Source organism: Dunckerocampus dactyliophorus, chromosome 5 (genome assembly GCF_027744805.1).
Source record: "Dunckerocampus dactyliophorus isolate RoL2022-P2 chromosome 5, RoL_Ddac_1.1, whole genome shotgun sequence".
NCBI classification, from domain to species: domain Eukaryota; kingdom Metazoa; phylum Chordata; class Actinopteri; order Syngnathiformes; family Syngnathidae; genus Dunckerocampus; species Dunckerocampus dactyliophorus.
In genome coordinates this window covers 27094324-27104606 of record NC_072823.1, presented here as the reverse complement: position 1 = coordinate 27104606, position 10283 = coordinate 27094324, and the positions used below count along the sequence as shown (strand labels likewise).

Genomic DNA, 10283 nt, shown 5'->3' with positions numbered 1-10283 from the left:
AAATCCTAAGACCAGTTGAAAAATTGCTAGAATTTGCATTTTGCACATTTGGATCTTAATGAGGTTTTAAGTAGAGCTACAATACACAAAAGCAAGAAGGGGGAGTGAGACAAAAAGCACTTTGAAAAAGTAATTTGTTGAAAACAACAACTAAACTGAAATAGGCTGTTTATCAGCTGATCAAAAGTTTAAGACCATCGCTCAAAAAATAACAAAAAAACTCTCCAAACCAGAACAAAAAATGTTCAGTAGGACTCAGTAATGAGGAGCTCCACCGTTCTTGTTAATCACTTCAAAAATGGGTTTGGGCATGTTTGATGTGAGTGTTTCCAGGAGGCTAGTGGGAACATTGCTCCACGTCGTGAAGATGGCTTCATGAAGGGCATCAACTGTCTGGAACTGATGGCCATTTTTATAAACTTCCCTTGCCATCCATCCCCAAATGTTCTCTATGGGCTTTAAATGTATGTATGTATGTATGTATGTACTTTATTTATCCCACAGCGGGGAAATTTACTTGTTACAGCAGCAAGCAAGCAAGACAAGTAAAGAGTACAGTGTAAAGAATACATATTGACTACAACATGGTTCAGGTGGTGCAGGTGTTGTAGAGCCTGACAGCGGTCGGTATGAAAGACCTGCGGAACCTCTCCTTCTTACACCGTGGGTGTAACAGTCTGCTGCTGAAGGAGCTGCTCAGGGAAACAACAAATGAGGGGAACGTGCAGGATGGTCCAAAAGAGTGATGTTATTCTCCCTGAAGAAGTCCTTGGTCAAGCCAGCATTGTGAACTGCAGCGTTGTCCTGTTGAAAAACCCAGCTGTTACCACACAGACGAGGGCCCTCAGTCATGAGGGATGCCTGCTGCAACATCTGCACGTAAGCGGCCGCCGTTTGACGACCCCGCACCACCTGAAGCTCCAGTGCAAAATGCAAATTCTAGCAATTTTTCAACTGGTCTTAAGATTTTGATCAGGAGTGTACCTGCCGTGCTTCAGCGGTTTCGCCAGCTGGGTCCAGCGGGTGGTGCTGCAGTGACGGTTTGGCTCGCAGCAACAGTGGATGCAAGTACCTTTGGTCTTGTCGGGAAAGGGGCTTTCAGGCTAGACTTGCCATCGTTTCTTTGTCCATTTCTGCTCAGTGTTTGTTCCCGCTTGTGTCCCGGCATCCGCTGCTGCGTTTTCTCAAACTACGGTATATAATGTAACTGTAATTCAGTTATTTTTGAACAAACTTCAACATAAATAATTTTGTTTAGCTAACAAATCAGAAGAAGTTGACATGAAAATATTTCTTTTATTATTTCCCTTAACATTTTTTGTTTTAACTTTTGGGCGTACAGCATTTTTATATAAATCATATAATATAATATTGTATATTTTGTCCTATTAAAGTAAAAGAAGTCAGTGAATCGTCATCATTATATAAACATTATATAAACACGCACAATGACATAAGCAGACAGTTTTGGAGATGAGAGAAGGAGATTGTTATCACTGCCTTCAATTAACTTGAATTGATTTGTGTGTCGTGACCCAGCTATCTGCCCTGTGACGCATGATACAGTGTACCCATCACTTTGTTAGCACTTGTTGCTACGACGGACTCATATCCTGAATCCCTTCTCTAAAAAGGACAGCAAATATTGATCTTTGGAGACTGCGTTTGCCTCTCCACGACCAATTTTGTTCAGATAACTCTCGGAGGACATGTTATATAATACACTATGTACATAAGTTGAATGGTATGGCATGATCATTTACTTTGACATATCCCATGGATTGTGAATCTTAGTGACTGCTGCAGAGAAGTATTATTGTACCTTTTCGACAAAATAAACAGACAAGAGAGGTTCTTTTATACAGTACAATGACACTGCATTGAAATGATTGGTATGAATTACCATTATAAAACAGACTGCAGCTGGAGTTGAGCATTGCGACATAGGTTAATACGATCACAACATATCATGGCATTCCTATGATATTGTGTGAATATGCAGAATAAGTAATAATAAACAGAATGTTTGTCTCATATTGACACATACCGTATTGTAAGTCTATGTTGTTAGTCAATGCTAATACTGATGAATGCTAATACCAAAAACACAATCGACCTTACACCCAACAGTGATCCAACAGCTGAAAAAAATTGACCTAAAATGCCCAACCAACCCTGGCTTTCTTTATTATTGTCCCTCGAGAAGATGTAATAAAATGCTGAAATGTGAAGTCGGTGCTCACTGTCAACTACTCTCACTTCCACTCCCCCCGGCTCAGCTGCTGGGAGATGTACTGACAAAAACACACCCCTCCCTCCAGGTGACCCAGATGGGAGTCCGGCTGAGGGAAGGGGAAGTGTCTTTTAGCGAGGCAGCAGGCGTAACCTGACGAGAACATGAGCAGAGCTCTTTTGAAGACCTCGTCTGGGCTGACCTGCTGCTCAAATGTCTCCTCAAACTCGCCCTTGCATCCGTCCAGAGAAACATAGACCACATATATTTTGGAATTGGAGCGACAGCCCAACAGGAGCTTCTCCTCTTGGAGGATGGCGTTGGCCCGCCCTGCAGCTTTTTGCATCTCCCTCACCACGTGCTTCTCGTCGTCGTTTTTCCAGAGTGAAAGTTGAACAATCACCCCGATTGGAACAAAGAAGAAACACGTGGTGACTGTTACCCACTCTCCAGTGGGGATAGGGTTCACACCACTGGGCACAATGTTGCCCATTACACCCACTGTCAAAAACAAAAACATTACAATTAATAAGAAGAACATTATCACACCACTAATGTAGAGCAAAACCCTGATCCAGAGGGGCCGCAGCCAAACTTCACGATCAGACACACTATTGATGATGGCGATGGCCTTCCTATCCTTGTCCTGGTCCTCAATGATCAGGCGCAGTTGGTCCGGTACGTCCATGTCGCTAAAGGTACCCGAATCCCACGTGTAAAGACTTTCCACATTAACAGCAGTTAACGGCTGCAGGGCCTTGCCGTTGTAGATGGATGGAGGCTGGTAGGGAACCACCGTGGAGCCTTGGAGCTGCCGGTTGGGGGTGAAGAGCACCTTTAACAGCTTGGTCATAAACTCGGAATCGCTGGCCTCCATGTAGGTGAGGTGGCACAGGTGGAGCGGGACGCTCACTCCCGGCTCCAGAAGCACGGGGACGATGGGCTTCCTCTCTAGGCAGTCTCTGAACAGAGACATGTTGGCCTCCAGGAGACACCACCGGCTCCGCACAAACTCTGAGCTGAGCACCAGCAGGACCTTCTGGCTTTCCTGGATGCACTCGGACATGTTCTCCAGCACGGTGCGGCCCGGTGTGAAGTCGCGCTCGTGGTAGCAGACGTGTAGGCCACAGGCCTCCAGCTGGTCTATGAGGGCGTGTGTCCACTGGTAGTCTGTGCTGCTGTAGCTGATGAAGACGTGGAACATCTCACCTTCCCTCAGAGTGGGAGGAGCATCAGTGGACGACACTGAGGAATGAATCTCATCCATCTCCTGGAGGAAAGACAAAGGAGATGTTGCACTTTTAATCTTTGGCAAACACTCCACAATAGTACTTCTCACTGTAAAATACCTCTAACAATCATGCCTACACGACAGATGTCCAACTTGGGGGCGCTGGTCTACATCCCAACCTTTATTTACAACCTTTATTCACTGTATAGGCAATGTTAACATTGTCAAATGCCATACAAGTGTAAAAAGAAGTTAACCACTATTAAAGGTCCCATATTATAGTATTTTTAGCTATTATAAAAAAGTGTCAGAGGTCCCACAGTAGTGTATTGGTGTGTTTGTTGTCCACAATCTAGCCATAGTACTGGAATGTAAACTAATGGGAACATGCCGTTTTGTGTCTGTAGCTTTATGGCTATTGAGCGTGTTTGTCTCCACAAAGTGTGTTTTCTAGAAGTAGTATTGTGCACATTATCCACTTTTTACATGTGCACTGTAACTCCCCACTTTGTAATAGATGGCATACATCACATACAACAAGGTAACATTAAGGAGTGGGACAGGAGGACACAAATATTAACAGAAACATTTTAGAAAGATGAATGTTACACTCAGTTTTGCAAGACTCCCAAAGCATTCTGTATATACAAAGTTAATAATTTCCCTGATGCAAAACAAGCATGTGGAAGATGCTTTTGGTTAAAAACAGTGCACTCACAGCTTGCTGGTTCACGGTCATGCTGCTTCAGTGCGGTTATGATTATTTGATTGTACACTGGGACATAAAACTTTCTTTCCGCACTTCCTATGAATGAAAAGGTGAGCCCATTTATCGTAGCACAATGTACATTCCTACCTGTTTATGGCCAACTGAGCACACACACTAACCTCAATGTGTGGAGGAGCAGGAAGTGAAAGCAAACACAGGAAGCAGAAAAGAGAGCTAGTCTCTGCTTTTTTTTATTTAAAGAAACAGTAGGTACTTCTCTTTTCTTGAGACAAACCTTCACGTACCAAGTATTTTTGAATTGTTAAAAGGACTTTGCAGTCAAAGCTCACATTTGTACATGATCCTTGTCATAGCTCATATTCCATGTGGATTATTTCACTTTGTCTAAGCCAGTATGGAACTTAAATATGAACTTTGTTGCCTGTGTGTCAGTATGCAGTGAATATTATTGGAAGTTATTTTGTATTGAGGGCCACGAGAAAGGAGGTTTATTTATAAAAATGAGAGTTACAGGACACCAATATACATCCACTGGCCACACCATTAGGTACACTTGCACAAAAAATTGAGGTAATGTTGATAAATACAGGCTCCAGCATACCCCTGCGACCCTAGTGAGGACAAGTGACATAGAAGATGGATGGATGGATGGATGGATGGATGGATGGATGGATGGATGGATTTATGGATGATAAATACGAAAAACTAACGGACACAGGAGTCAGCATAAATGAGTTCAGTTGTACATCAGAGCAAACTACAACCACTTTAGCATTGTTTAATGACATGTGGAAAAAATGAGGATGCGATGTCCTACTTTTGGCCACATGACTGTATGTATTTGTTTTGTGTAAGCCACACACAAGGCTGAAAATTTGCCAGAACATGCACCCCAACAGTGCAGCCTGTGCTGTTATTGTTCTGACAGATACACCACATGACGGTGCTGTTATTAACTATTAGGACTCTTTGACCTCGCGTACGTGGAAATTGCAAGCACAGCATGATGACACGGCCACACAGACGCTCCCTTTCAACTCATGTTGACAGTGCAAACTAGATGAATCGTGGTCAGTCGAGGGCCACCAAATGTGGAGATGTGATTCAGACCGAGACAGAATTAGAGGATAAGTGGTATAAAGCACACAAGCATCTGTATCAAAATTCACCAAACAAACAATCCAACAACCCAAAATACTGATTTAGTATTTCACAAGTTGTGACCTGCACATTCACCACGCTATGAAATAACATAACATCACGGAGGTTTTTTTGTATTTATGTTGTGACATTCTTCAGCCACTGATTGAGTCAGTGACTGCATGTTTTACATTTTGCTTTTGCTTTTTTTTAGTGAGAAAATATTTGTGTTGTGACTTCAGTCGCAGGATTAGCCACAGTAGACTGCATCAAGAACTGCACTTTATTTCTTTATTTAGAAAGAGTTCAGTTATTTCTGGTTATTTATTTTAAATACATACAGTATGTTTCGTATCCATCATGTTCTACTGTTTGAAAATGATTTTTTTTTCTCTTCCTTTCAATGAAAATATTTCAAAATAAAACATTTTAAAGCTGTAATTATAGTACCATGAAACGGTGAAATCGTGTTATTTTTGCCCGAGGTTATCATTTTGCTATTAATTCTCATCACGGAACATGCACAGCGACCAGTGTAGAAGACTTATGTCAGCATCTTTGAATGCGTCTTCTGAATGTCTTATATTTGTATTTTAGTTCATTCAGCCATTTTTATGCTGGAAAATGCTTAATTTAGACAAAAATATACTTAACACTTGCTTAAATATGCATATTTTTGACTAATTACTGGCTGTATTCAACCACAAACACGTGAAATCCGTGCGTGTTAAATGTTATGCTTGTGCATGTCATCGTTCACACGCTGGCTTGGGATCACGATGCGATCCCAGAAAGTTGAAAAACGTTCAAGTTTTCAAGGCTGTCATCCAGACAAGGACCAATTAGCGGGAGTTTTATTGACCGACTAATTTCCCAGAGCTATTTGATATTTCTAAAAAAATAAATTGAAGGTATAAAGAAAAAGCAGTGGCACCAGAGTAAACATATTAGGTAACTTTATATTAATTTACACAGATATTTATGTAAGTGTATCTTCAATACTAGCAAGACCCATACTGGCAAGAGTACTTGATCAACTCTACTTTTTCTCCTCTGAACTACTTTGATACCCCCAAATTCCCTCCAAGTCTGGCAGTTGATCAAAACCGTAGCAGACTCGTAAGTCACTCTGGATGTGAGCGCGTTGCTACATGTAATGGATCGTGTCGAGGGGCCACAGCTCATTAAAAGCCGCCACACCTTGAAAATGAGTTGTTTTTTGTTTTTTTTACGTGAAAACTATGTTAAGTAATACAGTGTATGAATGGACATATATTCTATATCAGGGGTGCCCATTACGGCGATCGCAAAGGTAGTGTTGGTTGTCACCTACATCATAGCAGTCACTGCATAGATGTCATATGACATCAGTCAGCTGATATTAAGCCTCCTCCTGATTGGCTCCTGTGCCGCGGCGGTGGAATAAAACATGTGGAGAACAGATGTCGGCGGCTACACACAGATAATACAACTTTCATCTTTATTATTCCGATTAAGGATAAACTAACTCATCGGTAAGATTCCTATATCTATAACAAAAGTTATCTGTTCACTTGTAGCAGCTACTTATGTAGAATAAAAAGGTAATTGTTTCAAGGCTGTGCTTCAAGGCTGTGCTTCGCGTCATGAACTCTTCTATAGAAATGTGTGTTTTCTCCAAGTTCGTTTGTAGTTTGTAAGTATTTCTAAGTATTTCACAATTAATTGGAAAATGTGTCCATTGCTGAAAGCTTTTAAATATGTTGTCTTGACTACGGCTGCATTGTCTTTTGCATAATCCTTTTCATTTTGCGTATACAGTATCTGTAATGTTGCATAGCAAATGCTAATTGGAGGAAATACAGGACCGCTACATAGCTATTTTCACTGACATATTACCCAGTTTATGTACACAACTGAGGAATTATGTCTGTCTTTATTGTCATACTGATTTGAATTGTGAATTACTGAACGATAACTATTTTGATGATCTGTAAATTTTGAAACTGTGATTGTGAAATACTAATCATTAGTATTTAGTATAGTAGTAGCAAAGTTTACCGCTTAGATTTTATATATGCTATATGTTTTATAGTAAGAGGAAGATCATTGTGATTGTGTGCACCCATGATATACAAGTACAATGTACATACATACACATATTTATGGGTAAAATAAATAAATATATATATTTTCTATGTTTATAGGAGGTAGATCTTTGGGACAAAGTAGCCCACAGGCTGAAAAAGTGTGAACACCCCTCTGCTATGTAGACACATGTACAGTCAAACTTGTCTATAGCGGCCACTAGAGGGAGTCTGCAAAAGTGGCTGCTATAGACAGGTGGCCTCTATAGACAGGTTGGCGTCCAGTTTGAATGTTGACCAGTAGAGGAAAAAAAAGAAAAAAAAGGGAAAAAAATAATAATAATAATGTTGACCAGTAGAGGGTCCTGCGGACTGTGGATAAAAGTTGTACAGCACTACTAGGCTTGTTATTATCATGGTTCATGGTTTTAATCCTGAACATGCATATGAGTCAAACAGTAGCACATCACATAGTACAATTCACAATTTTGCATGTCCAAAAAGGAGTAGGAAGAAGCAAAGCTTATTTAATCCTACCCCTCATCAGTTTTACATCAGTTGCAATACATTTATTCACCTCTTGTTCTTCCAAGTGTACTTTGTAGGTCTACATGACAATGTAGTGCAATCATAGCCAAGGTTTTTACTTACTAAAAGGAAGCTAGAGGCTTAATAATAACTGATAACTGATAAAATACTTCAGTTAAGTACAACCGAACTCAGTTTTGCTCCCGCTGCCGCATGTATGCTAGCATATGTTTTTTTTTTTTATTGAAGCGTCGCTAGGAGCACGTCCTGTTCCCAGCCTAATTTGCGGTAATGTTTTGGTGCAAATGCTCTTAAAGTTACATGTTTGACCAGGAAATAGCAAGCTCAGAAGGAGACGGCTTTTTTATGTGGAACAACTGACAGTTTGTGTGGATCTTGTGAATGATTGTGACTGAGCTAGGACTCAGTAATTAAAGTCGCCTTCATTGATTGAAAAACAAAACTTTTTCGTGCATGAAGCTTCTACTTGAGTTGGTAATTTGGCTGCTATATGCAGTCAGATATTGACCAAGGGAGACAAAATGGGTGGCTGCTGGCTGCGTTGGACAGGTGACTGCTGTACACAGGGTCTATAACATGTAAATTTGCTGGGGGGGATTTTTCAGTGGCTGCTATAGGCAGGTGGCCCTTCTATAAAGGTGGCCGCTAAGACAGGTTTGACTGTATATACATATTGAAAACACATTTTTTGCAGCAGCAGCACGACACAGCAGCGGCAGCCCACCACCACAGCTTAAAAAAATCCCAGGGAAAACCCTGTTGAGGTTGATACTATCATAACCATACTAGCTGCCATCCGTTACACATGCCCACTGCATTCTTTTTGTTGTATTCTGCTGTTATAACTGGTAAAATTCAAACTTTTAAATGTTTATTAGATGTTTTAAACTGATGTTTTGCAGCTTTAGACTATTTTTCTTTAGTGAGCGAGGGGGTAAAATGGCTCTTTTGATAGTAAAGGGAGCCGACCCCTGTTCTAAATGAACCAATGTCGTCCTTGAACCGTATCGGCAAGCAATCATGATACGAATCGAATCGTTATTAAAACGAAACGTTGCACCCCTAGAGACAACTTAACTCACAACAGTGATACAATTACAACAAACAAAAGAACAGTAGATACAAAACCGGTAACTTATTTTGTTGCGAGAGCCATGTGCCAGTGCTTTGAAACTAAACTTACCATTCAAAATACCCTTTTCTTTCTCCATTTCTGCTCAGTATTTGTTCCAGCTTTAGGCTCCACATCAATTGCCACACGGCTGCTTTTCATCAAACTACGGTGTGGACCAAGGGTCAAACAGGACATGCGCACGTTAATCGTTCATGAAAAAAAATTTGTTCCGTTCAAGGAAATGTCCTTAACGCATTAACTTTGACAGCCGTAGTTCATACTGAAAAATATGATGGACCTTACACCCAACAGTGATCCAGAAGCTGGAAAAAAAAATTGACCTAAAATGCCCAACCAACCCTGGCTTTCTTTATTATTGTCCCTCGAGAAGATGTAATAAAATGCTGAAATGTGAAGTCGGTGCTCACTGTCAACTACTCTCACTTCCACTCCCCCCGGCTCAGCTGCTGGGAGATGTACTGACAAAAACACACCCCTCCCTCCAGGTGACCCAGATGGGAGTCCGGCTGAGGGAAGGGGAAGTGTCTTTTAGCGAGGCAGCAGGCGTAACCTGACGAGAACATGAGCAGAGCTCTTTTGAAGACCTCGTCTGGGCTGACCTGCTGCTCAAATGTCTCCTCAAACTCGCCCTTGCATCCGTCCAGAGAAACATAGACCACATATATTTTGGAATTGGAACGACAGCCCAACAGGAGCTTCTCCTCTTGGAGGATGGCGTTGGCCTGCCCTGCAGCTTTTTGCATCTCCCTCACCACGTGCTTCTCGTCGTCGTTTTTCCAGAGTGAAAGTTGAACAATCACCCCGATTGGAACAAAGAAGAAACACGTGACAACTGTTACCCACTCTCCAGTGGGGATAGTGTTCACACCTCTGGGCACAATGTTGCCCATTACGCCCGCTGTCAAAAACAAAAACATCCCAATTAATAAGAAGAACATTATCACACCACTAATGTAGAGCAAAACCCTGATCCAGAGGGGCCGCAGCCAAACTTCACGAACAGACACACTATTGATGATGGCGATGGCCTTCCTATACTTGTCCTGGTCCTCAATGATCAGGCGCAGTTGGTCCGGCACGTCCATGTCGCTAAAGGTACCCGAATCCCACTTGTAAAGACTTTCCACATTAACAGCAGTTAACGGCTGCAGGGCCTTGCCGTTGTAGATGGATGGAGGCTGGTAGGGAACCACCGTGGA

At 41.7% G+C, this 10283-nt stretch overlaps 1 protein-coding gene across 4 annotated transcripts; it reads right to left on the bottom strand.

Moving 5' to 3' along the window:
- Positions 1-1302: 1302 nt before the first annotated feature.
- Positions 1303-10002, bottom strand: LOC129181847 (uncharacterized). Of its 4 annotated transcripts, XM_054777530.1 has the most exons (3): positions 4183-4313; positions 2846-3503; positions 1303-2734 (listed from the first exon to the last, which is right to left on the bottom strand). In XM_054777530.1, exons 1-3 carry the CDS (start codon positions 4201-4203, stop codon positions 2256-2258), a joined length of 1158 nt encoding a protein of 385 aa, XP_054633505.1. In that variant the 5' UTR covers positions 4204-4313; the 3' UTR covers positions 1303-2255. The 4 variants fall into 4 exon arrangements, with proteins under 4 accessions (XP_054633505.1, XP_054633503.1, XP_054633504.1 ...); XM_054777528.1 differs by lacking the exon at positions 4183-4313 and adding an exon at positions 9133-10002 and having other exon boundaries at positions 1303-3503; XM_054777529.1 differs by lacking the exon at positions 4183-4313 and adding an exon at positions 4321-4366 and having other exon boundaries at positions 1303-3503.
- Between the last annotated feature and the right edge of the window lie 281 nt (positions 10003-10283).

What these genes read in the sequence shown, in the direction of transcription:
- LOC129181847 (XM_054777527.1), bottom strand. Translation starts at nt 4,203, where the DNA reads ATGACCGTGAACCAGCAAGCT. An exon ending in TGACCGTGAACCAGCAAGCT is followed by an intron (nt 3,504 to 4,182) that starts GTGAGTGCACTG and finishes TCTTTCCTCCAG; the next exon opens with GAGATGGATGAGATTCATTC.